A 27,110-nucleotide genomic window follows, 5' to 3' on the forward strand; every position below is an offset into this window, starting at 1 on the left:
TGATGGACGTCAAAGCAACCAATGCGCTCCTTTAAGTCCTGTCAACAAACAGACATCTGGTGGCAAAATATTGCTTTGATTTAGTTGATTTCACTTTAAAGATGGTGACAGGGTATTTTTGTCGGCTGCACAAACAGACAAGGACGCAAACCAAAACTTGTTTTTATTTTATAACTTTTAATGAGCAAAGATACGGCGGCGGATAGCAGCCGTCAAACAGAATGACTGTCAGCCCTGGACGTAACCGCGGATTTACAGCAAACACTTTTTACTAGGTAAGAAGATTAACGTTAATATACTTTATATGCAAGTATAATTATAAAGATATCAAACATGGTGTTATGGAGAAAGTACGATATAGCCATTAGGAACCATAATGCCGCACCGTCATGTAGCCTAGCATACGGAAATTAGCATAGCGTCTTTTGTACGTTTTTAGGTTGCTCCTGTGTAAGGGGGAAACGCTGTTTATGACATAGTGACATAAATCATGTGGTGTGAATTCATGCAAAGTCTGTAATTTGATCAACATGTCAGGAGGGAGTGGGTTGGTTTCCAAGCTAGCCGTTTTGTAAATACCGCCGTCTTTGAACCTCAACCAGGTGTGTTACGTTCACAGACAAATTAGCTCGAGTCGAACAAGTAGAAACCATGAATAAACTGACAAAAACAACTTTGGAAAACAACTAAAGTCGCTCTGTTCAATATTCTTGTCCCTCACTTCCGATGTTCATCATGGCGCCTCGATTGATTAAGTGATGTAGATACACAGGGTCAATGCTTTTATTTTGGTAACTTCCTTGTTAAGGTAGCTATGGTAACAGAACACACCTTGTAACTGCAATAAATTAAAACAGAAAAAACGAATAAAAAGCAACTTCAAATTTTAGCTTCAGTCAATAAGGGAATATTGGGAATATTTAAGTTTATTTGAGTAATTTCAAATGTTTATGAAAATTAAGTTATTGCTTGCATTAATGAATAAATTGTACAGATGTAACAATTTTTATTTGTTCTTGTCTAGCTCTTACAGTGGTTGATGGCCTTAATAAATCTTCATTTAACCATCAGTTCCGGCCTTTTCAAAATTGACTGGATGCTGCACAGAGATAGATGGAGAGATAGAGGACAATTATTTAACACTGGCATCAGACTATAACTTATATTAATCAATCAAGTTTGTTTGTATAGCATCTCAGCAACAAGGAAGTTCAAAATGCTTCACGTCATTAAAACACAAAAATAAAGTCATAAATACATCATATAGTCACCAATCGAGAAACCAGTAACAAACATATATTATAAGTTAAGATGGTTTGTTCCACTGGTAGATTATTTCAGTCATAACTAGTACTTTTTCATCAAGATTAAGGAATTACTTACTTAAAACAAACTCATATTTCTTGCTGAAAAGTTTTTTGTAAATTAGTTTTTATTTAAAGTGTACGAATTTTGTAATATTTTAACAGTTTAATAGGAAGTTTTAGCAACACATTTTGCCACAAATGGCCCTTTTCAATCAGACGCCACTGATCTAACGGATCAGTTGCACTGTGAAGTTTGATACTTGGTATGAACTAGAAACAACCAGACAAATCTGTGTTCCCTGGATTATGAACAAATCACAGAGAAGCTGCCCCTGGAGATGCCTGACCCGCCGCTCTCCAGGAGTCCTTGGCCTTTAGCTTGAGAAGCAGCGGTCTCCAGCAGCTGGATTAGCCGGGCCAGCTGCCCGCAGAGACGCTGGACCCTGGACGCTGACACCAGGCCCGACCCCCAGTGTTCCTGCTATCAGGAGACCTGAGGGGATCTGGACAGGGCTTGGTGTGTGTGACTGCGTATCTGTGTGTGCTGCTCATTCAATCGGACAACTGTTGAGCTCTTACAGATTTGGGCAGCAGCGCTCTTTGTGCGAGTGTGTGCGTGCTTGTATGGCCAATTCTTTCCGGGGGTTAACTGCTGATCCAGTACAAATGGGAGGTGCTGGGGGTGGGTGGGGGCCTTCAGCGGGGCTGAGGGCAGTCGTGTGCTCCTAGAACATCTGCCTCTGTTACCCCCGAGTCAAGCTTTGGTCAGGACGGGAGAGGAGTGGGGGTGGGGGGCTGCAAGGAGACGGGAATCAAAGGGGATGCCATCGAAGAGGAGAAAGAAGAGCAAGTGTAGGAGGAGGAGGAAGCTGAAAAGATCTAACGTGAATAGGCAGCAGACCCAAACTATGAGAAATGAGAATGAGATGCAGGATTATGGAGTTTAAGCCCCACTCTGGACTGGCCACTGTGTAGCACTTTGTGGGGGGTTGAGTATGAATGTATGCATGCAGATGTGTGCAAAAGCAGGTGTTCAGTTTACTGGAGCAAGCACGTGTTTTACAAGCAGGTGTTTATTTATAGGCCGGAGTTTTGATAAGACTCAACATTAAAGCTGCAGTAACTTTTATAAAGAATGTGGTTTTTACATATTTGTAAAACTGTCAGCATGTTGTGACAGTTTGAGACGGATAACCTGTGAAAAGATCAATCTCTCCCTGAGCTGCTGTTGCCGTCTGATGAAATGCACTGATCCCAACCAAACACAGCAGGAAGGAGGGTCTTACTGCTGTCAATCATCCTCATGTATTGGCTGCTAAATGTGCTGGAAGTGGAGAAACAGGTTACAGTTACAGGAAAACCTATTTTCACAGATTATCTGTTTCATACCAACATGTCGCGACAAATTGGCGGTTACAACAAACGTTAAAAAAATTTATAAAAGTTACATACTGCAGATTTATCACATTTTACGATATTAAACTGAAAAATGGACTTGCTCTCATATTTTAAATAGAAATGTCTGCCTAGCTCTGGTCTACTTTTTTAAACAAAATTAAGAATGCATTTGTTCTCTAATGTTATATTATTTCAATAAAAAATGTAATGCAAATTTATTTGTCTTCTTGCCTTATAAATGAATAAAACGTTTCAATTCAGTTTCACCCAAACTTCCAATCTTAAAACTGAGAGGAGGAGGAGTCTTGCTGCTTCCTCTCTCTCTCGTTTGTGACTAAAATTTACAACGCTGCTCCTCCTTCCTTGGATAAAGTGTTTGAGAAGAATACTGGTTGTTTGGGAGGATTGTCCACTCAGCCCATGGAGCATCTGGCTGAGAAACAACAGATGCTGACAGCTGGACTGACTGCCAGCATATGTTCCCTTCCTTATTATTGCTCGGAGCAGACAATAGAACGGACGGGATGGGGTTGCTTTGTGTTGGGAAGGTAGACCTAATAGCTTGTGACTCCAGAGAGGAGGACCACCCCCTCCCATTCTCTTTGAGTGCAATTAGACCCTTACTTACTCTTGCCTGGAGAGGTATTATGAGGTCTGACTGAACCCACAAAACTACAATGGTTCATTCTCATTCATGACACTTTTAGAAAGTGTATTTGTAATTACGGTAGAACTCGAGCACCGGCAACCTCGGTTACGTTTTCTAAAAGCCTGCATATTCATTAACCCTCTGTTTTGGACATATTATTTCACAAATATGTGCTCTTAAACATTGAACATTGAAATTCAGTGCAAGAAATGACTAAAAACTTCCACTAACATTTAGGATTTATACAGTAGACTTTATTTAATGTAAAGGAGTTATTCTCCAGTTTGGCCCAACAGTTTAGTGGGCCATTGGAGACGACAGAGAAATATTTCAGAGTCCACTGCACTGAACAACACTGAAAAACTCCTGGTTATCCCACCAAATATTGATTTCTGAACTCTTCCTGAGTTAAAACGTTAGTATTGTTGTCTGTAAATGAATATTTCTTGTTTTCTTTGCATTATTTGAGGTCTGAAAGTGCTGCATCTTTCTGTTATTTTGACCATTTCCCATTCTCTGCAAATAAAAACCAAACTTTGGCTTGGATTTTCAGAGACATGTTGTCACTAGTTTATAGAAAAGAACAATGTTCATTTTACTCAAACATATGCCTATAAAGAGTAAAATCAGAGAAACTGATCATTTTAAGAGGTCTCTTGATTTTCTTCCAGAGCTGTATATATGTTAATCTATTGTAGTGTTATTTAAACTTGAATTTCTGCAGGATGATTTCATTTTTTGTCTGTGAAAAAAACATAAATAGTCTTAAAAATGACTATTGCACTGCAAAAACACAAAATCTTACTAAGTATTTTTGGTCTAGCTTCTTGTGTAAACTTAGAAGTAATGTTTCAGCCAGAAATAGGAGCTTGTTTTAAGCTATTAATTCATTAATTCTGATGAAAATGAACTAGTTCCATTGGCAGATTATTTCACTTATAACATGGCACAAATGCCATGGAAGTACTTTCAGCCTTTGTTTGTAGTTTTCAAGAGTTGCAAGTTATTTGCAGTCAAGGACTGGTGATTCAGATCCCTGATTTAGAACATATAAATGCCAGAATGTGCTTTTATTTACATTCCAAATCTGTTAGTTTAGGTCAAGTACTATTTCCATTTTTGGGAGAAAAGGAGCAGGATTGTAAATACCCGTAAACCGTGACAACGGGCTGGACTAGAGCTGCAACAGTAAGGACATCTACAAGAAGAGACAGAGTAGAGTCCTTCAGTGTTTGATGAAGATTCAGCAAATCTTCTGTAAGTCTTTTATGGAGAATGTAATCTCTTATTTGTTGGGGTAGCATTATGAGACCCAGGGACTTAACAACACCAACTTAGCAACTCTTTATTGTGTAAAATAAAAATTAGAACCATGTGCTCTTTATGAGACAACAACAGATTGTCCTCAGTGAGAGGCTTCTTCAGAATCCCTGTAATACAGTTACCTACAGGAGCCACATCTCCAGTAAATCTTTGAAGAAAACTGCATAATATGACTTACAAGAACATTTACTTTGCCTCTGAGATTAAAAAAAGTATTTTTTTTAATGAATGCAGATACTTTTCAAGAAAATATTTTATATTCGAACACATTATACAAATAAATAAATCTAAACCTTTCCAGAAACGTACCTACGTTTTGATTTGAAACTGCAGATTCGTTCTGCGCCTTGGATTGGAACGCGATGACGTCACGCGCACACCACCGGAAGTAATTTGAATTTTCGTCATGTAAACAGCGCACCGACAAACACTCCCCACCCCTGATAATCACCCAGAGGTTTCATAGTAAGTTTAAGCTGTTGGCGACAGCAGATCATTAAATATTCCTCGCAGACTCTTAAGTGTTGTAAAGACGCGACACGCAGCTGTGAACAGTTATGTGACTGGGTAAAAATAAAAATATCCGTATTTTTATGTAAGGAAACTGCCCTACTGTCTGTTGTGACCGCAGCAGCAGCAGCAGAGATAACGCATGCTTCGGATTCAAATCCTTGATCGAAATAACATATCAGCAACAATAATGTAATTTTAACGCTATTCAGTAAAGTTTCGTCTTATTCAGAGGACATATTTATTTATCTACTTTATGGATGTGTTTGTTTGCGCTCTGCAGAAATGGGTGTAAAAGGTCTGCAGAGCTTCGTGGAGCGATGCTGTCCAGAGGCGTGTGTGACAGTGAACCTGAGAGAGATGGCCAGACAGCATGTCACCAAAAACCAACAGAGCGGCTCCTCTAACATCACCAGCTGAGTTTCTCTGTTTCACTGTGGCTTTGTACCATAATGCTGAAACGATGTTGACCTTATTTTCACTAATAAAAACTGTGAGGGGTGATGCATCTCTCTGGACTTGTGTCAAGTCTACTTTTTAAATATTTCTTCAAAACATGACCTTTAGATACTGTTAAGATGGATGCTTTCTCTTCTGTTTGTTACTTGTTTTAGTTTATTTCCATGTAATGCAAATCTCAGTGAGATATGCCAGGTTTTAAATTCGTCTGTCACTGAGAGTAACATTATTTTGTCAAAAATCCCATTTTACATCCACCATCCTTTGACTTGTTTGTAGAAACAAATAAGAACAATTCCAACAAAAATAATAAAAAATGCTGCTTATGCATGGAAGCATGGGAATTAATTATTTAACCACTGGTAAGGCTTTTTCTGGCTCACACTATTTTTGATATTTACTTTCAAATAAAGAAGAAAAAATTGACGTCTGATGTTTCGATAGCGATTTATTATAATGTTAACCATTATTACTGAATGCATGTTTTTCCAAATCATGCACTTATCCAGCTAAACATTTCTTTCCTGCTGGACTTTGCTTTGTTTTTGCACGTTGTTTCATTTTCCTGTTTCGTCGTTGTGCAGGTCCCACACTGGTTGTTGACGGCATGTCCTGCCTCTGCCACTGGTACTCATGTATGAACTGGGTGTGTGGAGGCCAGTGGATGGAGTACATGGAGGTTCTGAAGCAATGGGTGGAGACTTTTACCTCTGCAGGCATCAAATTGGTTTTTTTCTTCGATGGAGTGGTGGAAGAGCAGAAGAGACCAGAGTGGGTGAGGAGAGACACAGATTTATTTGCTCTGTTTATTAGGCACAGCAAACATGTCCTGCTTGTGTTTTCATAGGTGAAAAGGCGACTCAGGGTGAACAAGGATATTATAAAAATATTCAACCACATTAAGCAACATGGAGAACAGCCGGGTCAACAGCTCTCCTGTCTGCCATCCGCTCTGGCAACATTCACTCCTTTTGCTCTCAGGTTAGCGTTTCCCTGACTGAAGATGATGCAGCTTTTTAATTTAATTCTTAAAGACAGAGGATACAGAGTTTTGTTGGATGAAGTTTGATCAGCTGCAGTTTGGTCTGCAGGTCACTGGGTCAGGACGTGTTCTGCTCAGTGAGAGAGGCGGACTATGAAATTGCCAGCTATGCTCACTGCCATGGCAGCATGGGGATTCTGGGACAAGACACAGACTTCATCATATATGACAGGTTTGTAAAAAAAATGATTACATTGGTGTAGCTGGATTTTAAAAGTGCGTTGTAATGGCTGCAAAATGGCAGGTGCAGCCTAAATTGCTGTGTTGGACTACATGTTGATCTTATACGAAGATGATAATAAGTGATGGAGAACGTGGACAAACTGATCTGAACACGTAGTTTTATCTCATCTCTTAAGTGCCCCCTACTTGTCCGTGGCAAAGCTGCGAATAAATGGCCTAACGACGGTCATGTATGACCGGCAGAGGCTCTGCAGAAACATTGGGCTGAGCGTGACCCAGCTGCCTCTGCTGGCCTGTCTGCTGGGTAATGATGTGGTTTCAGAGGAGCTCATGCAGCACATCAGGAGCAGTGCTGTGGCAGCATACAGGTATCAGTCGCAAACCTGTAATGTACTGTGAAAAAATGTCTGTATTCAATTTCAACCCAAATAACTCCAGTACAGTGTGGTTTAAAGTTATTTTTATTCATACTGTCTAGTAAAAATACTTCTAAAAGTATTTTTTTTCCCAAAAAATTACTCAAGTAAATGTAACCACTTACTAGCTACCTCTGGTAATTTACACTTAACAAACGTAGGAAGCTTTGCATTCACTTTGATTTTCTGGAAACAGTTGAGTGATAACAGTTTCCAGTTGAGTGATAAGTTTCCAGTTATCACTCAACTGATAACTGAGTGATAACTGGTTCTCAGTTTGTTGGTGATGTTTGAAAAAGATGCTAAGATCTTTGTCGTTCCCAGGAGAACAAATCCAGCGCCGTATTGTGGTCCTCCTCAGGGTGAGGTAGTCCTGGCTGTAGCCCAGTTTGTGAGCTCTTTGTCTGCTTCTCCAGAGGAAACTGGACTTGTCCCACATTCCCTGAATGTAGCATCTTCCCAAAGGGAGCTGCTAAAGAAGGGAATCTGCTCCTACTTACTTCCTGGACACAAAGATTATGAACTGGTTGACATTTCTGTTCCACCCTCTGCCTTTGAGAAATACGTTAGTCCTGAGATTTTAAAGGTATGTTATGATTCATAATGTGCGTCTTAGCTGTAAATCTCCCTGCAGCTTGTAACATACTGAATACCAGAAGAGCTAAATATTTTTGCTGTGTGGTTTTCCGCAGGCATGTAGAGAGAAACATGTAGCGGCGGAGGGTTTCATGGTTTACAGTGTTGTGTGCGCTGGAGTCACCGAATGCAGTAACTCTCTGGAGGACGAAGAGGACGAGGATTTGCTGCCTCAGGCCTTCGTCTACAAGCCGTGCAGACAGCGCGTCTATGGTTTGCTGCTGTTGCTCGGAAAAGATGGTACGAAAGCAAAAACGCATAAAGGTTTAAGTGGATTCATAAAAATATGCCGAAGACACTGAAGCTGCTTCTGGAGAAAAATGGTTTGATGTCACCAAACAGTAAATTTGGGTGAGACGTGTAATTTTCTGCGTGTTCTTAGGCAGCTCTGTGGATGCTCCAGCCATCAGGGAATGGTTCGTCTTCCCTGGAAACCCTCTGAAAGAAGCTGACACGGTCCATCCCGTCCCCATTAACATCCCATGTACGCTTCGCTCCTGCTAATTTACTGGGAACGACTGTCTGAAAACGGCCTAAAAACAAAAACATCTGTTATCTTTTAAATGGTGTGTTGCGTCTATCTCATCTTGTGTTCTCTTCTGTCTTAATTTGTAGGTGGTCAACCCAGTCTGGACCTGTTATGGTTTAGCTCTGGTCCTGAGGTTTCTGCTCTTCGCCTTGCAGCCTTCCTTACTGTCTTTGACTGCCTTCACTATTCTGACTTGCATGGAGAGATTGGAGACTCTCTCCTGGCGGCTCTTTGTCTCGTCACATACATCGTCCTTCAGGTACCGCCGTCTTGCTTCACCGATGATTTTGTTCTGTTTATCTTAAAGAGGACTTATTTCGCTTCCCTGAGTAGGTTAGCTTCAGTCAGTGGGTGACACAGAACATATTTGTTACATTTTGTGCACAAAATTATTCTGAGATAATGATATTTGAGTCTGCTCGGTTCTGCCTATTTTGAGTTGTTTTAGGGTCTCTTGTCACTTTAAATCCAAAAAAGTCACTGATGGCGACCCACCGCCCCCAGCTCAATGTTTACACTGACATGTGAAAATGACTGCAAACACATGCACAATTATACAACCGCACATATTTGAAAAGCAGAAGTGGAGCCTCCTGCACAACCAGCAAGAATGCAGCAAGTGTTTTCTGGATGCTAAGTCAACAGCAAAACACTTGTCTTTTCCAGTAGCCGTTATGCAGCGCATATAGCTGTAAAACCAGCTGACCAAATGCGCTGGAGCTCATCTTGGGTTGTTAGTTGACGGGCTGGGTTCGGCTGAGGTTTCTAGGTAACGGTGCAGTTCCTGTCGAATATAACGAAACAGTCTGGAGGTTCATCAGACACTAAAAAACATTAACTTATTGCCAATAAACAGCTGGGTGTTTTTTTAAGCACTTGGTCTGTTTTTAGAAGCAAGTAGAAACCAAAATGGAAATATAAAAACATCCAAAATGTTAATTTTGCATAATAGGTCTCCTGTAACTTTTTTTAATAGTAGAGAAAATCAGTGAAGCTTGTCAGATGTATTCTCTGATTCTTTGTCTAAGTCACATTAATCATTAATCAATGGCAACTACAATACTTTCATTAAGCTGCTTTGTAAGAATATTCATAACCTTTTCACATTTTTTGTACTTTATTGGGATTTCATGAGGCAGACCAACACATAATAGAGCACAACTAAGTGTAAGGGAACGGATACATGATTTAAAAAGGTTTTTCAAACAAAACACAGAGAAGTATTGAGTCATTCAACCCACTTTACTCTGGTACCTCTAAATAAAGTCCAGTTCAACTGAGTACTCTCAATACTCCACGGCAGTGAATACAGTTCACCTGTTGATCTCAGTAGAAATGCAGCAAAGAGGTAAGTTGGAGAACATTAGAGAATAAACTGTGTCATTCAGACCGAGGAACACAAAAGAACAGTCAGAAATAAAGTGGAGAAATTTAAATGTCTTGTTCAGTTATGAAAACAATATTCTTTGAACGTTTCACAGAGAACTGCTCAATGTAGCAGCTGGAAATGGGAAGAGTCCAGCAAATATACCAAACTACTGTCCAGGGAGGGGTTGGACACAAATCCCTGCCACACTTTTAAGATTTTTAATTGGAAAAAGTTGAGACCCGTGTATCATTTTCTTCTCAATCCTGTGCCGCCATGTGTTGTTCTGTAACGTAAAATACCAATAGCAGCTCAGGTAAGTTGTATTGCACTCCCATCATAATTCATGATTTGTTCACTTACATAAAACACAGAGACATTGTGATTGAACGGCACTTCTAAGTGCTTACGTCTCCACCTTGATTAATACGTCTGTTGTGGGTTTCCGTGGTCAGGTTTGCATGTTTGGCGTAGCCTCCAAAGAATACATTCTGCTGGTAATGAATGGGTGGTAAGGCTACACCTGCTGATTTATGTAAACAGTAAATGAAAGACCAAATTTATTTGGTGACATGTAAACAGACAAGTTGGCTTTGGATTTGGGATTCACATCACTGACATACACAACAATTATTCTGCTCTTTTGTCAGCATGTGATGTGAAATTAAACACTGCTTGTTGACACGAAGGGTTGTGTTGTGCTGCTATTGGCTGAGCGCCGCTTTTATCACCCACAGAGTCCGGAGTTAAGCTGCAGACACTGGTCTTTGTAACTTCTGCTCTTGCGTCAACAGCAAGTTTTCAGAGCATCAGAAGGCTTTGAATATCTAATATCAAATTGGCCGTAAGTTTTAAACAAATTCAGAATATGTGAAAGTTGAAGACTTTATGTTTTTTGAGCCTGCAACGACATCATCTGGTTATCTGAGGGATCAAACCACCTAGATTAACGTGCGTGCATCATGACAAAGAAGCAAAACAAAAATTAGAAAGCAGTTTGATGCTTTGTTAGTCCAAAAATATGAGGGATGAGGGACATAGTTATGTCTCTCATGTATGAGGTTTTAAATAAACCACTGTAGTTTATCAGTTAACATATATACCATTTAATATTGAGTTTAGTTTATGTGTTCAATTAAATTCAGTTTAAAACTATTTATCCCAAAAGGAAATTATATGTCATCATAACTCATATTCAGACACACAGCTCTGGAAAAAATGAAGAGACCATTTAAAATGATCAGTTTCTCTTTACAGGTTTATGTTTGGTTAAATGAACTTTGTTCTTTTATTCTGTGAACTTCTGACAACATGTCTCTGAAACGCCAAGCAAAAATGTAGCTTTTATTTGCAGAAAATAAGAAAAGGTCAAAATAAAAAAGATGCAGAGCTTTCAGACCTCAAATTATGCAAATAAAACAAGTTGATTTAGAAACAACAATATGAATGTTTTACCTCAGGAAGAGGTCAGAGGTCAGTATTTGGTGGAATAACCAGGAGGTTTTCAGTGGGGCTCAGATGCGGTGGGCTCTTAGTTTCCAGAGCTGTATTTGGTGATGCTGCAGACAGGAAGGATCTCCAGTAGCAGTCAGTGTTGCAGTGAATCTGATGAGGCCTCTGACTGAAAACTGTTGGCCTATAACAGTCAAGTCTCAATAAGCAATAAATCAACTAATGACATAAATTAAAATGAGGTCAGTAATTTCCATTTGTATGATTGGTTTTTCTTTTTCTACCAAAAACTGGGTGACAAAAGTCTTCGGTCTGGAGTTTTGGCCTCAACTAGCAGTTTTATTTACAGAGACTTAAGTATTCATTCTTTCATTGATTCTGTTGTTTTGTTAATTTATTTTGGATATTTTAATCGTCTTCCATTTCAGGTGTTAAATGTTTGTTAGAAATTAGAGCTTATTGATATTTGAGAGGCCGTACTTTCATATTTATGCTATTACTATTATATTACTTGGAAAGAGTCTCAAAACAAGAATATAATTGTTTTTTGCTATAACCTCTGGGGCAATTTGTTGTCCTTCAGTATTTGTTATCATGACAAGCCTATCAGAAACTCGGTATCCAGGCAGCAGAGACAATATTCCACGGTAACATGTCCTGAATGCTAATCCATGTCCTTTGCTTTTGCAACGTCTCTGTCAAAAGAGAAAATTTAGAGTTTTATCGGCAGATTAAAGTCGGATTTTCTTGTCAGCATGCATATCATGAGCCAAACTTTTAAATGTGTAACTTAATAATAAGCTACAGGTAACTCAAGCAAATTTAAATGTCACTTTAGACTGAGAGGTTTGATAAAATCAAAGTTTTAATTCGGTTTCCCGTTAACCGAATTAATGTCCTTTTTAAGCTTCTTCACACCAAAATCACATTTTAAGTAATTTAAACATAAATCCTTCTCTTTTATGGAGGTTGAATTGCAGTTTATGGAGTCGTATTAACATTAAATACTTGAGGTTGGCGTGTTGAATGGACAGCTGAGCGACCGACGGGCCGTTTTCCAGACACGCTGATTTCAGTCCCACAGCCAGACGGTGACTGGCAGCCGCTGATTTAAATGGATGAAGGAGCAACAGACAGACATGAGAGCAGCTTGTCAAACAGACCATTAGACGAGTAGATAATCAGAGATGAGCCGACGGCCTGACACACAATAGTGGCCGTTGTCTGATCTGTGCTGCATTCACATTCCCCTCTCACTGCTCTATTTAAATAACTTCGGGGTTTGTTTGTTTTGCTCACACAACCGGGCAGCTTTGTTTCTGCTGTCAGCATTGTTTCTTTCTCTGTTGAATTGTTGCGCAGCAAGCAGACCAAACAAACGCACCCACACTTGGATGTGATTGAATTTGCAAACCATATATTTTCCTCTCTCTCTGTGTGTGGTGTGTTGTTTTATTTTTGTGTTTATTTTTTTGTTTGCGTGTCAGGTAGAGGCTTTGTCTGAGGAGGACGTGGATGCGTACCTGAGTCAGGCCGTGTGTCTGAGGCTGAAGTCGCCCCTGGAGCTTCGGCAGATCCAGGTCAGTCACACACGGATTATCATCAACATCACTTAAAAAAAAAGATCCTGATTTTTCCTCTCTCGTTTGTTGTGATAAACTCTGTTGGGCTTTATGCGGCCAAAAAGACAATGCATGCTTGAATTTACAGTAAACAAGTCGACTTGTGGTAAACACAACTTGGAAAGCGCTTCCATTATTAGAAAGTTTAGGAAAAAAGGAGAGAAGACGGCAAGAAAAGTGCTGACTTTCCTAGAAATCGTGGAACAACTTTTAAAAAAAGCAGGAGGAAAATGCGTAAATAAACTGCTCTGGTAGTATTTTGAATTATGGGAAAGTTTTAAGAGGGCTGGGGATGGGCACCACACTGCAAAAACACAAAATCTTACAAACAACTTTGGTCTAGTTCCCAGTGCAAATATCTTTGTACACTTGAAATAAGACAAAACTAACTTGCAAATACATTTTCAGCCAAATATAGAAGCATAGTTTAAGTCAATAATTCCTTAATATTGATGAAAAAGTGCTAGCTCCATTGGTAGATTATTATTCATACATTTTCCGTATTTTAAGGGAAATAATCTTCCAGTAGAGCAAGTACTTTTTCATGAATATTAAGGAATTATTGACTTAAAACAGGCTAATATATATTGCTGAAAAGCTATTTGTAAGTTCGTTTTGTCTTATTTCAAGCATATTTGCACTGGGAACTAGATTATAATTATGTTATGCATTTTCAGATTTTCTCTTGTATGCTTTAATTTCTTTTTTCACAATTTCTTTTGGATAACAATCTTGGCTGGCGGTTGTCAGACCTCATGTTGAAAAGTCCAGAACAACCAAGGATAAATAAAATAACAAAAATGGATCTTTATTCCTACAGCTGTGTGTTTGTGAGCTGTTTTCATTTTTCACAGTAAAGTTCTATGACCAACTAACTCACTCTTTGGTTACCTAGCAACTCACTCACTATTCTTTGGTTACCTAGCAACTCACTCACTATTCTTTGGTTACCTAGCAACTAACTCACTCTTCTTTGGTTACCTAGCAACTCACTCACTCTTCTTTGGTTACCTAGCAACATCCTGCTAAGTAAGTTCTGTTGCAGCAGTTTAAGGTTTCGCCACTGAGCCTCATAACTGCTTAGAAATAAAACTGGATCAAACATGACGGGTTGCAGTTTGGGAGTGTTTCAGATAGTTAAAACAAAAAAATTAATCAATAATTATTGATATAAAACACTTATCGTGATACTTTTTTCAGCCATAACGTCCAGCTCTACCGTAAGAAATTATTTTACTTTTCCTAAATTCAGTTTTTTTTTTCTTCTGTTCTTCAATTTTAGAATTTGAAGTTTTGGTAAGTAAACTAATTCTCCAATCTATAGAAAACAATTATTTGGTTAATGTCTTAAACTTTCAACAGTCCGGTTAAAAATTGACTGGTTAATCTAAATGTGTTTAAACATATCCATTGATAGTCTTGTAGTATCGAATATATTTCATATGAAAGTAAAGAAGCTTTTTTATCTGTCAGGTGTGATAATACTCTATAACTTTATAATTAATTTCAGTTTTCAGGTAGTTTAGTTAATCTGACGGTGAGATCCATCAGTTTCCTGCAGATGAGCGTTTTCACTCTCTGGGAAAACAACCGCAGCGTTTCCTCCCTTTTTTCCTTTTTTTTTTTTGTAGCCCCATTTATTTTTACAGCTTAATTACTGTACTCACGTCAAGTAATTTGTATTTTTTGCAGCTCGTCTGTTCTCCACACAATAATTAGGGCTGGGTGTTGATTTGAATGCGACGGTGAGGAGGAACTGAAGAGGGGCTTTAACTCACTGATTTTTAACTAAATGCACCACACTGCAGTCTGACACAAAAGACAGTTTCTAACAAACTGGTGGTTTATTAACTTACTGCGTGTGTGTGTGTGTGTGTGTGTGTGTGTGGGTGTGTGTGTGAGAAGGAGGTAGGTTTTCAGTGTAGGTAGGTTTTCGTTGCATTCCTCCCCTTGGGACTGTGATTTTGGTGTGTGTGACAGGGAGGCTACGCTGGCGACAGTAGGCCGCCTGTCCTGGCTGACGCTCACCACATGGAGCTATTTACACCATACACACTCCGCCCCACTGGACACACACACACAGACAGACACATTTCAGTCTTTGTCTCTGGCCTTTGTGTGTTCTCATGTTCTCCTACTCTAAGCATCCGACCACTTTCTCCTTTTTCTGTTTCTCTTCATGTTTCTCTGCGTCTCTTTTTTCCCCCTCTGTGTTGGTGTCAGTGTGTTTGTGTTCCCCTTTGGGCCCTTTGTGTCTCAGCTCAGTGATCCATTGTTTTCAGAAGATGAAGCTGTGTTTGACTGGAAGCAGGTGGCAGGCAGGGCTGTGTGTGTGTGTACATGTAATCACTGTTATCAGGGCTGTTTGCCAGAGGACAGGTGAGAGCAGACACGCACACGCACACACACACACACACACACACACACTGGGGGAACATCTGCCTGTTGTTACCGACCACTGTCTTTACCGTCTGCATGTTTTCAGCTCTTAGCCTTTATTGTCTCCTCCAGTTTCACTTTTTCTTTTTCCACAGTACATATAAGTGTGTTTTTTTATTTATGAGGGGTTCTGTGGAGTACTAATGAGCAGTCAGTGTGTTAGATGCAGTAGACAGCTGTCCAAATTGGAGAATTTGGGAGAAGTTACTATTCTAAGACATTCAATCAGTCAGTCAGGTTTATTTGTGAAGCGCATTTGAGCAGCACGGCGGTTCAAGGTGCTTTACATAATAAAATCACAAAATTACCATACAGTTAACAACTGATTTTGATGTGTGCCATCACCAAATATCAAATATTTTGGTCAGTGTTTCATTTATTATGGTTCAAAAGCAGTTCTAAACATGTGAGGTCTTAGTCTTGATTTAAAGGAACTCAGTTTCAGCTGTTTTGTAGTTTTCTGGAAGTTTGTTCCAGTCATAGGTACTCTGAGCAGAGGTCTTCATTCAGTGTTTTCATTTTTTCATTTAGTGCGTGAGCTACAAACTCTAAACAGAAGCCATCAGAAAAAAAATATCTGGTCGGATGAAAGTTAGTTTTATCAAAAACTGCAATGTTGTGGTAAAAGATTGTAGATTTGAAAGGTGTTTTAATGTGGATGTTGAATTTTTTCACAGCTGGAAATCCCTGAGCGTCTTGTGTGTTGTCTGTATACACAAATGTAGCATCACATGTACTCCTGTTGAGAGTACAGATTCCTTGACTCATTCTTAGACCACCACAGTGCCTGGAGTTTTTAAGATATAGTATTAAAATCACTCAATTTTGATACTGATGTGTTTCTCTTTGACGTAGCTTAACATGCTATTTGCCGTCATGGTTGTACTTCTGGATAAAAGTAAAATTTGGTCAGGGCGCTCACATTCTTGGACCGTCTTGTTATCTTGACCTTATCTTTGCTTGATAATTCCAACTCTTCAGGAAGTAGGTAGACAGATAACTGGACGGATTTGTCCTTGCTATCTGACGGCTAACAGAGCAGTGCAGCAGTGAAGAGGGCGGCTTGAGCTGGACGTAATTGGCTACTTTATGTCAGGGAAGCAGATAAGGTTGTACAGTTGATGTTGCCAAAGCCGATTTATTGTGGCGTATTAGGGCAATTGTAGACAGGAAAAAAAAGAAGTGCATTTGTGCCAAAACAAAGCAAAAATTTTGAGATAAATCTCAGAAATTTTCTGGAAAAAACATGGACATTTCTGAGTTTGTTTATTCTAGAAAATTCCTGAAATTAACCTAAAAATTTCCAAGTTGTTTTCTTGCAAATTTTTGACTTTTCAAATTCAGAATTTACAAGTTTTTTTTCCCAGAAAACTCCATAAATTAAACAAAAACTTTCTGAGTTTTTTACTAGCAAATTCCTGATTTGGAGCTCAGAAATTTTGAAGGTTTTTTTTTTCTAGAAAATGTCAGTTCTTTTGGCAGAAATTTACTCCTTTAATCCTTTTTTTATATCTACACGATTGAATACACCTTTGTACTGATTAGCTCTGCCACCATGCGGGTTAAGTTTTTTCTGCAAACTTTGACTCCTAACAAAAAATAAAAACATGGATGAAAACAACTCATTACTGGTGCTAACACTGTTGTGAGAACCCCCAAAGTAAAAGGAAAATCTAGTATTTTGTAGCAAAACACAACCACATGCCTCACAAGCAGACAAACAGATGCGGTGAGTTGATGTTGAAGTTTTAATGAAAGAATAATTAAACAAGAACTTACGACACAAGAAGGGAAACACAGGGAGCAGAAAACAGGCAGGCAAAACATAACGCTAATGGAGTAAAGAATAAATAAACAGAAGGAGGAAATAATAAACATGAACTAACCGTGTCTCACATTGTTTAGATAGCAGAAATTTGACTACTCATAGGTTATCCTCAATCAAAGTAACAAAACTTAACCATCTTTTTAAAAACAGGGAGACGTAGACTGACTCAGAGTAAATTACTGTCCTGGAAAAATGGCTCCACCACCAGAGCACAGCTGATAAACAAACTGACAAATACTCCGAACTAACTCATCCATGAAGTGATAATGCAGTATGAAGCGAAACACATTAAATACCTGACCACACAACCAGAAAACCACCTTCTTTCCACACAGTTTGGGTTATACAATCACGTTCAAAGGCTTCCTAGGTGGTCTCTTGTTCATTAATTTGTCTTGAACACAAAAAAGGCGTGAAGGATAAATTGCCAGAGAAGATTACCCATTGTTTAGTTCCTGTAGTCTCTGCAGTGGTTCATTATTCAACATGTTCAGAGGAAATGGATCGTTTTTGCAATGAGGCAGTTGTTCCATTGCATTCAGCGATATTTAGCTCCGATAGTAAGAGCAGTTTTGTGATTTCTTGAAACAAGTTGCTTTGCAGTCTGTTGCATCAGCTTGTTAGAAAAACTTCCTCCTAAAATGTTATTTATTGATTAGAATATTTATTTATTTATTTATAGTTTATATTTTATTGTTATTAGAGATGGACGATATATCTGAAAAACATATCACAATATCAGCATTTCGTATCAGTCAATATCGATACTTGTTGACATCGGTAATTATTGATTAGTCTTTTGTTTTAAATATCTGAAATAATGCCAAACTGGTAACATGACCTTCTTTGTTTTGCCACAGTTTTCACTCCAAACTGTTGTTTTTTATTTTTATTTTGAAGCATTTATGAGGCAAAAATGTTAAGTGTTTCGATGAAAAATCTTTAGAATGTGCCAATTTCTTAATCTGATTAAACGTCAGAATAATCAGTTACTAAAATAATCTTTAGTTGCAGCCCTAAAATTATGATAACAGAAGGTGAAATTTAGGAGTAAATAATTCTAATAAAGTCAAGCTAAGATAAAGCTAGACGATATAGCTAAAAATGTATAAAAAAATAAGCATTTCATTTTGATGATTATTGATTAGTTTTGTTGTTTTAAATATCTGAAATACTGTCAAACTAGTTGACGTGACTTTTACTGTTTTATCCAGTTTTCAATTTATGCTGTTGTGTTTTTGTCTTTAAGTAGTTAAGAGGCTCGAAGGAGAAACTTTAAACTGCTGCTGCGGCAGTTACTCAACATGTGGTTGCTAGGTAACCAAAGGGTGAGTGAATGAGTGAGTGAGTGAGTTGCTAGGCAACCAAAGAGTGCAGTGAGTTAGTTTATTCCGCCAACTTTGCTTAGCTCACCAAGGAGGGTTAAGCATATAAAGTCTCTATATCTACCAGAATGCTGTGGTTCAGTGAATATTCTACATATTTAGTATTAAATATTCTATCAGATCTATTATCTATTTGTTAATAAATTTGTGTATTTGCTTTTGTTGAATTGACTTGTGATGTGATCTATATGTCTGTGAAAGGCACTATAATCCTAATTGTTATTAAGGGGCCCAACATACATTCTTGAAGAGTTTTCACTTCTTGGATACCAAATGAGTCCCATATATTGGTGCTAAAAAAATAAATTACTTGAAAACAGAATGCCTTCAGAGCATGCAAGCACGACTTTGATCACCAATGTTCTGTTTCATATTTTTATGCTTCCTAACTCTTGCATCTGTTAGTAAATCAAATATAAAAAAAATAAAGAAATGTGGTGGAGGCAATGCGAAATGAAAACCAGATAACTTTCTCTGTTCTCAGCTGCCTGTCCTTTCGAGTCGAGCCGTGCAGCTGGGATCGCTCTACGTCCGAGGACTGAGCCACCTGCTGGGAGCCAACAATGCCAGCGGCTGTGCGCTGCCCAGCGCCGCTCTGATGCCTTGGCAGGGCTTTGACGGTCGGCTGTTCCACTCCAAGTACCTGCTGGCACACGGCGGCGCGGAGAAGTCTGAGTTGCTGGACGGAGATGTGAGTGCAGACGTGAGAGAGCCTGATTCGGTCAGCAATGAGAGAGAGGGGAAGAGGATTCATCCACATTTAACATGCTGACTGTTTGAAATGTGTGAAACGTGACGTTTTAGATGTTGAGTTCAGTGAGATCCTTGAAAATGCTTGCATTTTAATTAAGCTTTTTCAAAGTTTGGAAAGTGGTTTATTTTAATATGAAGTCCTTGAAGATGCTTGATATTCAGGCAGCACATATTTTTATTAAATTGCAATCCCATGTTTAATTAAAAGCCTAAATTTACACACTGTAAAGAAAGTCTCTGAAAAATGTCTCCAATTTAAATTGGAGACATTTGTTTTTACAGTGCAGTTGAAACCAGATATTTAAAAATAATAAAAGCACACTTTTTATTTCACTGTCTGGAGTTAAATCAGACTAAAATTTCTTGTTTTATATTAGTTAGAACCAGCAAAATTATTTCTATTTGCTAAATGACAGAAAAGTTAGCAAGAACATTTTTTAATTGTTTTTCTATTTAACTTTCTTTGTATATTGAGCTTTAAGCATTTAATTTGAACAGGAAGGTCATTTATACTAACATGATTTGTTAGGATTTTTTAATGTGATGAATATTTATTGTTCCTAATGACTTATTGATCTGTGTAGTGAACATAAAGTTTGATTTTTATTTAGCACGTAACTACTGACATTGTTGGACTTTCTGTTAGTGTTTTGTTCTTGGACCAATCAGGTTTGTTATATTTAGTTTAACTTATATCCTGCTGTAGAATGCAGAATACTACCAGAATACTTTATTCATAACAGTAATTAATAAAATATAGTAGCGAATTGAAACTGTTTTTTACTTCATTTGGTGCTGTAGAAGTGTACTTACTTTCAAAATGCTTGAAAAATACTTGAATTTCATTGTGGGAAAAGTGTATAAACCCTGTGAATTAAGTGTGGCCTTATGTTGGTATAAATTCTAAATAAATCTGTTTCTTTCTAGATGTTCTGCCTTTCTCAGTTTGTTCAGCTGAAGGAGAAACTTCTGGAAACCTGCAGGCAGAGAGGGAGAGTCCTGCAGTCGAGACCCAGAGAAACACAGAAAAACCTTCGACGCTCAAAAGCTTCAGGTGAGGCTGCAGACTCACCATTTATTTCCTGTTAATACACAACTTTTGATAAAGGAGATGTTGATTCAGCATGATGCATAAATCAGCGTTTTGGTCCTCAATTAAGTTTTTGTTTTCCAAATCAGGAAAAAGACCCCAGAATTTTTGGAGTGAGATTACATTCCTGTGTTTTACTCCTGATGAAAACATAAACTGGAAACCACACATCAGTAATTTAAAGACAAACATATCAGAGACAACTGGGTTATTATATAAAGTGGAAGACTCTCTGAATGACGAAGCGTCGGTGATTTTATACGAATCACTGATTGTTCCTTGTTGGGCCAATTATGTAGACGTTTGGGGGAAATGCTTGTAAAGCGTTTATTCATATTTTCATTTTGACAGAAAGCTAATAGAATCATAATCAGAAATGATACAAAGATCCAACAAATCCATTGTTCCTAAACTTAAAATTGATGAAATTTCACAAGTAATGCACAAGTTATGTTTAAAATACAAAATATATGACCGGTAAATTTGCACAAAAGATTTATGAAAAATATTGCATTCATAGTTTTATAACGTATAAGAGATTTTTAAAAAGTCTAAAAAAGAACAACAAAAAAAACTTATTGTTGTATTTCTAAATATGGAGTAAATGTGCAGAATAATGTGTCTGAAGAAACCAGAGTAGATTATTTTTATAATATCACTATATGTACACTATAACAATCAAAATAACTTTTTTATTTCATTTGGATACTCCTGTATATTCTGTAAAAATGATGTTTTGATTGTTTTTCTATAAACGTGTTGTAAGAAGGTATTAAATATGCAGCTACATGTTTCTGTCTTAAAGAAAAACATTTTATCAACACAAAAAATACATTTATAAATAAAACTACTTGAAATGTGTCTGAATCTATAAGACTTACAAATCCAGAGCTGATTAAATGAAAATAGAAATATCAGAAGTTCTGAATATGTTTTTTAATGATCACCTCTAATTTTGCTCACGTCCCTTTAGAATAAAGAAATACTTTTTATTTTTCATTCTTGCTGTGGATGTTTTTTCTCTATTGCCTTTTGTTTGGTGTAATTATGCCGGCATCTGAGCCTGAACTCTTTGGAAGAGATGTTTGATCTTGAAACCTTCCTCGAGGGTCAGAAAGGACAAAACCTAAGAATCGTTCTGCTGTTTTTAGGATCCTGTGGCTCAAATGCATTCCAGAAAACCTCAGTGTCCTCGTTGAGCCATGGGACCCTCGTCGTCAAACCTGCTTTTCCAGTCTGTTTCTTGTTTAGTAACTTTCTACTGCAGCAGGATAAACAAGCTCAGATACTGAACAGAAGAATCGCTGTGAAAGCTGTTCATATTCAGTTCAGAGGCTGAAGTTGGAGTTTTAAGCTTCTCTTTTTAAAACTACAATTAAAAGGAGATGATTTCTAAGTGTATTTATCTAGATGCTTTCAGATATTTTTTAAGAATAAACAGAAAATGTAACATTTTATTCGCAGGTTATACGGACAAATCTCAACTCATTAAAGTAATAAACTAAAACTAAAACATACAATAACACTTAAGCCCAATAAATTGAAGCAAGGCAATTATAATAATTTTTAAAAGAGAGTTAAATAACAATATAAGCTCTTTTTGCTGAGTGAAAGTAAGGATGGAGTTTCTTTCTCTTAAAATTCAGCTCTGGAAAATTAAGAGCCCACTGCGCTGAAAACCTCCTGGTTATTCCACCAAATAAAGATTCCTGAACTCTTCCTGAGTTAAAACATTAGTGTTGTTGTTTCTAAATGAAGATGAACTTCTTTTCTTTGCATTATTTTAGCTCTGAAAGCACTGCATCTTTTTGTAATTTTGGCCGTTTCTCATTTTCTGCAAATAAGTACACAATTTTTGCTTTGAATTTCAGAGACATGTTGTCAGTAGTTCATGGAATAAAAGAACAAAGTTCATTTTACTCCAGCATATGGAGTAAAATCAGAGAAACTGATTATTTTAAGTGATCTCTTAATTGCTTCCAGAGCTGTATTAAGGGGATTAAAAGAGAACTACAACTATAGATCAATTGTCAGATCAGTTAGAGCGTAAAACATAAAGCTTATGATTTAAAAAAAAATGAAGTTCAGAAGAAGTTTTATTTTTGAGTTTTATGACCAAAAGGTAATTTTGTAACGAATCTGCAAGCATTTACATTAACGTCTGGATTCAGAGCGTGTTTCCATTTATATATTTACACTTATATGCAATCCTTTTTATTTCAGTCTTTTTTTGTGTGTTTATTTAATTAATTTACAGTTTAAAATAAATGTCACATGTTAACACAAACAAAAGTCTTTTGTAAAAGAAAATCTTATATTTTATATTAAATATTGTCTACCTCTTCTCCCAAATATCAATCTGCTGAACCACAAATAACAAAGCATCAACCATCCACAGATTGATGGAGGGTTGATCAACCATTAAGTTCTTTTTAAACTGAAAAAAGGCAAAATGCCTGTTTATTAACTTTACAAATAAAGATAATAAAGAAAAACATTATCTTTGTAATAACACAGCACTCATTGATACCTCGGTGAGCTGAGCAAAGTTGGTGGAATCAACTCACTCTCTCACTCTCTGGTTACCTAGCAACTCACTCACTCTTTGGTTACCTAGCAACAACATGCTGAGTAACTGCTGCAGCAGCAGTTTAAAGTTTCTCCACTGTGCCCCAATTAAGTTGTTTTCTTTCAACATACTTCATTATAGCTTGAAAGTAGATTGTATTTTATTATTTTCTCAAAAGTAGTTTTGACCTATAGACACATCATATTTTATTATCTGTTATTTTTCTCATTTGGAAGTTTAATGTAAAAGGTTTTATATAAACAACAATACAGCAGCATGGAGAGTCAGAAAAACATCAACTTAATGTTTTAATATTTCGAGAAAAGATGTAGCGTTTTGTCTAGGCTGATAGTTTATTATACCTACATGATGAAATCTAGAAGAATACAGAATTTATTTAAAGAAAAGTCAAAATTTAAGAGTTGTTTTCTTCCTCACTTCATTTTTTTTAAAATCATAAGCTTTATGTTTTACGCTCTAACTGATCTGACAATTGATCTATAGTTGTAGTTCTTTTAACAGAACCACATTACCCAGAGGGCCGTGCTGTAATGAAGTCCATGTGTCCTGTGGTCGTAATGCATATTTCTGTTTGTGTGTGGACACACACACACACACACACACACACACACACACACACACGCACACACACTCGGTGCTGTGCGCGGCTTGGTGGTGGCTTGCTTTGTCAGGGCAGCAGTAATAGCAGGTTTCTGTTTATAGGCTGGGAGAGCTCTATTTTAAGACACACAACAAGACGAACTGATTACAGACTCCTCACGTCTGTCTCTCCCCTTCCCCTCCGCGGCTCCCCTCTCCTTCACTCCTTCGCTCTTTGTCCTTTCAGTTTCATGCTTTTCTTTTTTCTTTAAATCCTAATTCACCTCCTCGCCTTCAGGTTGCATGCTGATTTTTAGCATCACAATGCAGCTGCAGCTCCGAACCGTAACATTTCCAACCTTCACCTTTGGGTGCCATGTTGGCGCCGACTCTTGGATTTGCACCGGACCGTGGGCTTTTTGCCCACGGCAACCCGTTGTGGGTCTCACGAGGATGTTTCTGGTTTCATAGATGAATGATATACACTCCTCATGTCTCTGAGTTTCATTTCTGTTGGACACAGACACCAATCATTACTACAGAACTGTGGGGAGATGAAGTGTGTGTGTGAGAGAGTAGTGGTGGCGCTATGTGGTATCATTGAGAAGCCCGGCTTGGTTTTTGTTTGGAATCGGGCCTGATGTTTAGTCTCCTCAGCGAATATCTCCTCTGCCTGTCTGCCCTCGCAATCACGCTCCGACATTGAGTCCAGAATAGCTGCTCTCCCACGTCCTAAAGGGAAACAGACGCTAAATTTGCAGAACATAAAATATGACCGGAGAGCTGCCATCTTCCTCTAATGACAATAATCTTAATCCTCCCAGATCCAATCTCCTCGACAGGTTTTAGAAGATAAAATAGTCAACAAAGCAGAGCCAAAAAAATCTTGTGTGGTTGTGGCCTAACATGCCTTTCACCAGCACTTGGCATCTGTACTTGTGCTTTTTTTACTCACTTCACACTAAGACTTTATATTGTGGCCCCATTCAGTTTAGTAGACCACATCTCTTTTGATAAAGTCTAAACCTGGACTTGGATGTTTTCTATTTTCTGTAGTTTGTAATAAAATCACACACAGCTGCCTGATTTGCCTTTGTTAAAAAACAAACCCTGCAGCTTTTTTCTTCCACCCAGTTTAACTTTAAATGCAAGGCAGATATGCGTAGGAGTCAGGTTATGATGTCAATAACAAGCTAAGGAGAAAATATAATTTCTTTGTTACATTAGCTTCATATTTTAGTATTTTCCAAACATGCCTTGCAAAATTATTCATACTTTATGACAGACTACACAAAACAATGAGTAAATAAGAACTTAAAGGACAAATTAAGTCTCAAACCTGGATTGAAATATTTAACGAAGCCAGGCTGATAGATTTAATAACAGTGTTGGATTCACATGTTAATTGAATTATCTTATCTGGACGTCAGCAGGCTGCGTCTTTATTTCTAGGAAATGTACCCAATCCTCTACTTTAGTGAGAAAGAAAGGAAAATGTGCAACTTTCTCGTCATTATGGCAGATATCAACTAAAGAAATTGAGACAAATTGTCTTTAGTGACTTTATATAGTCAATTTCTAAATTTCTAAACTTTTGGGATCATTAGTTGATTTCTGTTTTGTTGGCCAAATGTTTTCCCGTCTTGACTTGTGGTCAGGAGCTGATTACAATCATTTCAGGGGCCACAGATGGCCCCCGGACCACAGTTTGGACACCCTGGACTTAAAGGAAGCTCCTTTGTCTTGCTGAAAAGTTCCTGTAAGTTAGTTTTGTCTTATTTTAAGGCACTAAGATATTTGCACTAGAAACTAAACCAACAATACTTGGTAAGATTTTGTGTTTTTGCAGTGAAGAACTTTTTCCTCGTCTTTAAAGTCAAATTTTTTGAGTCAGTTTTGTTTTTAATGACTTATCGCGTGAACAAACTTATTCATGTGTGATTTTATCTGCATTTTCTTTTATACAATGGAAACAGTACAACTGTGAAATTGTGTATTTTTTGACATTAGCTGAATACCAATACAGTTTTGTGCACATTTCTTATGCTGCGTTCACACCAAATGCATTCTGAGCAGCAAAAGTTCAGATACACAAGTCAAGACGGGAAAACATTTGGCCAACAAAATAGAAGTCAACTAATGATCCCAAAAGTTTAGAAATTGTCTTTTTTTTTTAATAGGGCGTCTGGTTTACATTCTAAGTCTATGTGAAGGCGATGTGCAGCGCGTTTCGCAGTTTGAACCGTTTGGAGCATTTGACACGTCCAACGCTGGACTTAGAATATCTGAACTTTCGCCGCTCGACGCGAAGCGTCAACCGGCACGTAGAGGTGCATTTTCCGACGTGATCTCAGAAATAAAGCTGTGGAGGATAAACTAATTCCAGTGTTTGCTCTCGTCCTGTAATCTACGACCAATCGAGCTACGACTACAGAGACAGGACTAGAAAGGACCTGACTTGGGAGAGGATCAGCGAGGAAGTTGAAACGTTTTCGGTGTGAATGCAGCATAATGGAAATGCAGCTGCAGATTCAGCAATCCCTCATTTCACAGCGTCAAATCTTCCATTTCCTCTGTTTTTCTAAAGTTTTGTTGTTGTTTTCACCATCTGTCTTCCTCTCACTCTCAGGTTTCCCTTCAGCAGCTGATCAGGGCTGGACAGGAGAGACCAGAAGAGACCTTCAACATGGACAAACATGGAGGCAAAGAGAGGCGGCGTGTGGAGAACAAAGCGGCTATGAAAACCCAGAAACGCCGCAGTGGAGAGCAGATCACAGAGGGGGAGGTCAAAGTTTCCATTCACATCTCTCCAACTCCTACGAAGGTCGACCCCTGAACCGGAACCGGCCTCCGAAACAGAACCGAGGTCGGCTGCATCACAACAGAGGGAGATACCAGCTGGCTCCCAGGTAGGAACCGTCCAGCTCAGAAATACCAACAGATTGTCCTTTTTAAAAAACGATTTCTTCTTTCGTCTCGTCTCAGATGGCAACACCCTCCTGCTCCTTGAATATTACTGAAGCTTGAAGAGAGAGGAACTAAGGATCAAAGAGAAGGACTTGATAAAAAAAAGACGTGATGAAAAGGAGGAGTGGATCAAATTCCTCTGAACAAACTGATTAGAGGATGATCCGTTGGGAATGTTTGTCTAAAGGATGGAGCAGGAAGAGAAACGGAGCCTAAACAGGAAACACAATGGTGATGGTGCCATGGTATGTTTAAAAGAAATCTACTTTATACCAGCAAAACCTTTTACATTTAAGGACAAAAACATTTAAACAAGACAAAGAACTAATAAAAATAAAGCTTTAGCACACAGGTCTACGGTTTTACTCAGAGTTTGGCTCTGTCTCTTATCTTTTACAAAAGGAAAATCTGTGTATTCAGGGAAATAATCCTTCCTACAGTAATGGGGTTTAGAGGAAACATAATGCTGGTGTCAGATATCAAATCCACCACAGCTGATATTTGGCCAAACAAAAGTGTCTTTAATGCCAACAGAAACAAATTACTTGTACATACTCTGAAAATAAATGACAACATGCCAAATTTTA

At 38.0% G+C, this 27,110-nt stretch overlaps 1 protein-coding gene across 6 annotated transcripts; it reads left to right on the plus strand.

The window, feature by feature from the left end:
- Positions 1-27,110, plus strand: fam120b (family with sequence similarity 120 member B). Of its 6 annotated transcripts, none has more exons than XM_016670385.1 (15): positions 1-275; positions 5,471-5,602; positions 6,231-6,421; positions 6,494-6,627; positions 6,738-6,860; positions 7,048-7,239; positions 7,612-7,873; positions 7,980-8,163; positions 8,306-8,407; positions 8,539-8,711; positions 12,758-12,850; positions 19,029-19,235; positions 20,225-20,351; positions 26,186-26,465; positions 26,542-27,110. In XM_016670385.1, the coding sequence occupies exons 2-15, from the start codon at positions 5,473-5,475 to the stop codon at positions 26,564-26,566; spliced, it is 2,223 nt and encodes a 740-aa protein (XP_016525871.1). In that variant the 5' UTR covers positions 1-275; positions 5,471-5,472; the 3' UTR covers positions 26,567-27,110. The 6 variants fall into 6 exon arrangements, with proteins under 6 accessions (XP_016525871.1, XP_007549847.1, XP_016525870.1 ...); XM_007549785.2 differs by lacking the exon at positions 1-275 and adding an exon at positions 5,052-5,142; XM_016670384.1 differs by lacking the exon at positions 1-275 and adding an exon at positions 5,143-5,231.

Source organism: Poecilia formosa, unplaced genomic scaffold (assembly GCF_000485575.1).
Source record: "Poecilia formosa unplaced genomic scaffold, Poecilia_formosa-5.1.2 Scaffold33, whole genome shotgun sequence".
NCBI lineage: Eukaryota > Metazoa > Chordata > Actinopteri > Cyprinodontiformes > Poeciliidae > Poecilia > Poecilia formosa.